The following is a 2,055-nucleotide window of genomic DNA, read 5'->3' as shown; positions in this document are numbered from 1 at the left end:
AAAAAAGGGGGGAAATAGTGATATTTGTTAAAATACGTGACTAAATTACAATTACTCAACCCTTACGGGTCAGATTGACAATATAATATTTATTTTCTTTAACGTTTCAAAACCCTTAACTCGAATCTTCAACCTCTAAAAAATTTCGCCGTCGGATGCTCTAATATAGTCTATCTCTAGCGTCGTTCTCCCTTTCTCTCTATAGTTTCTCTCTATATCTATCGACGTATGTATAATTTCCTTCTCTATATTATAGTTTTGTGTGATATTTGCTCACGATTGTGTTATTACAGATAAAGAGAAGGATGTTGGACATAAATCTGATCAGAGAAGAAAAGGGTGGCAACCCGGAGAAGGTTAGGGAGTCTGAGCGACGTCGATTTTCTGACCCTAATCTGATCGACGAGGTCATTAAACTCGACAAAGAATGGCGACAGCGTAATTATTTCTATCATTTCTTTTGCTGTTTTTCCTCGATTTTGTGAATTTATACAGTTTTCATGAGATAACTATTGTAGGTCAATTTGAGCTGGAAGGATTGAGGAAGGATTTTAACAAGATTAATAAAGAGGTTGCCCGACTCCGAATTGTGAGTGATTCGTTCTCTTTTCTGTCTGTTAATTTTATGATTATATTTTTCTCTAATTTGGGATACTTTTTGTTTTGTGCCTCGCTGAATCGAATGGCCTCCTCAAAATACTGAAAGTATGATGAAGAATATGTAAAATAAATTTCGAAAATTACTGTTTAGTTAGAAAGAAAAGGGAAAAAAAAATATTGCTAAACAAAGGTGAGTGTGATTTCATTTACACAATGTTCTGTTTTTTAGTTTCTAATTTATTGAAATTTTTACCATATTTCGGATTTAAGTATAATGCAGATTTGGGATACGTGTTTAGTAGGATAACAATAAATGTGAAGCCCCAAATCTACCTCTCTCTTTGTTCTGTACCTTAAAGGCAATTAGAACTTTCGAGAAGACTCTGAAAGAAGGTGAAGCCTGTACTTTGAATCGTCGCACTTCCTGAGAGAAGTAGAGTCAGGATGTCATAATAAATGCCAAGATGTAGTAATTACCACAGTGCCAAGATATTGCAAATGGAATCAGAAGGGAAACCGGAAAACAAGAGATTTGTCTGATCTTGAATCGAGATTATTATTTCAAATTTTAAAGTTAATTAGGTCTGTCGTATTTAAAGCTTAAAAATGGCGGTTGATGAATTTCAGCATAGCACTCTAACCTGTTTAGGTATTTTGAATCTGAGTGGACATGCTACTGAGTAATGGCACTCTCTTGAGCTTATGTTTTTGGGCTTTTGACTCACGTCTCCCTCTCTTATTAATTCTTTCTTTTTCTTTTTTTTTTGGGAAAGTCGGGGGAAGATGCAAGCGGAATGATTTCAGCTACTGAGGATAACAGGAAATTGATTGCACAGAAAGAGGTAGAAGTGCAAGAGGCTAAAATAGCTGTAGATGCAAGATGGGGAAATGTTGGAAACCTTGTACATGATTCAGTTCCAGTTAGCAATGATGAGGTGAATCTTAATATTTCTGTATTTCGTGAGTTTATATGAACCTTGGGTGATTCATTTGCCACGTTAATTAACAAAATATTTTTTTAGGCAAACAATGCCATTGTTCGCTCATGGGGTGAGAAGAGGACCGAGTCAAAGCTAAAAAATCATGTGGAGCTTGTTGAGCTTCTTGGAATTGCGGACACAAAGAAAGGTATTTTCTGTCTTCGGTTAGACTTCTCTAATTCAGTAATAGTTCCTGTATAACCATGAAATAAGTGGTTAATCATATGCTTTCTGACTTTGAGATCCATGAACATGAAGAGACATTTTTTATTCTAGATGTTTGCTGGTTCTACTTGTTTTTTGTGTATAAATCATGTTGTGAAAAGAAAAAGGAAATTTTTCAGACCTAGTGCCACAGCTGTTTGTGATGCTTTGCATAGAAGCGAGAGGAGAATTAACATCATAAGGAAACTGATGTAGGATGCAATGAAACTTGAGAGGGGGGGGGGGGGGGAATCAAGAGAAATTAGGGGAA

General features: G+C 35.8%; 1 protein-coding gene across 1 annotated transcript; it reads left to right on the top strand.

The window, feature by feature from the left end:
- Positions 1-75: 75 nt before the first annotated feature.
- LOC111377375 (serine--tRNA ligase-like) lies at positions 76-1,781 on the top strand. Its single transcript, XM_023000452.1, has 5 exons — positions 76-226; positions 294-438; positions 519-589; positions 1,374-1,535; positions 1,623-1,781. Exons 2-5 carry the CDS (start codon positions 306-308, stop codon positions 1,779-1,781), a joined length of 525 nt encoding a protein of 174 aa, XP_022856220.1. The 5' UTR covers positions 76-226; positions 294-305.
- Positions 1,782-2,055: the final 274 nt, after the last annotated feature.

The sequence above is a fragment of the Olea europaea genome, unplaced genomic scaffold, assembly GCF_002742605.1.
Source record: "Olea europaea var. sylvestris unplaced genomic scaffold, O_europaea_v1 scaffold1649, whole genome shotgun sequence".
NCBI classification, from domain to species: Eukaryota; Viridiplantae; Streptophyta; class Magnoliopsida; order Lamiales; family Oleaceae; genus Olea; species Olea europaea.
The sequence above is the reverse complement of the archived record's forward strand: the minus strand, read 5'-3'. Positions and strand labels throughout refer to the sequence as shown.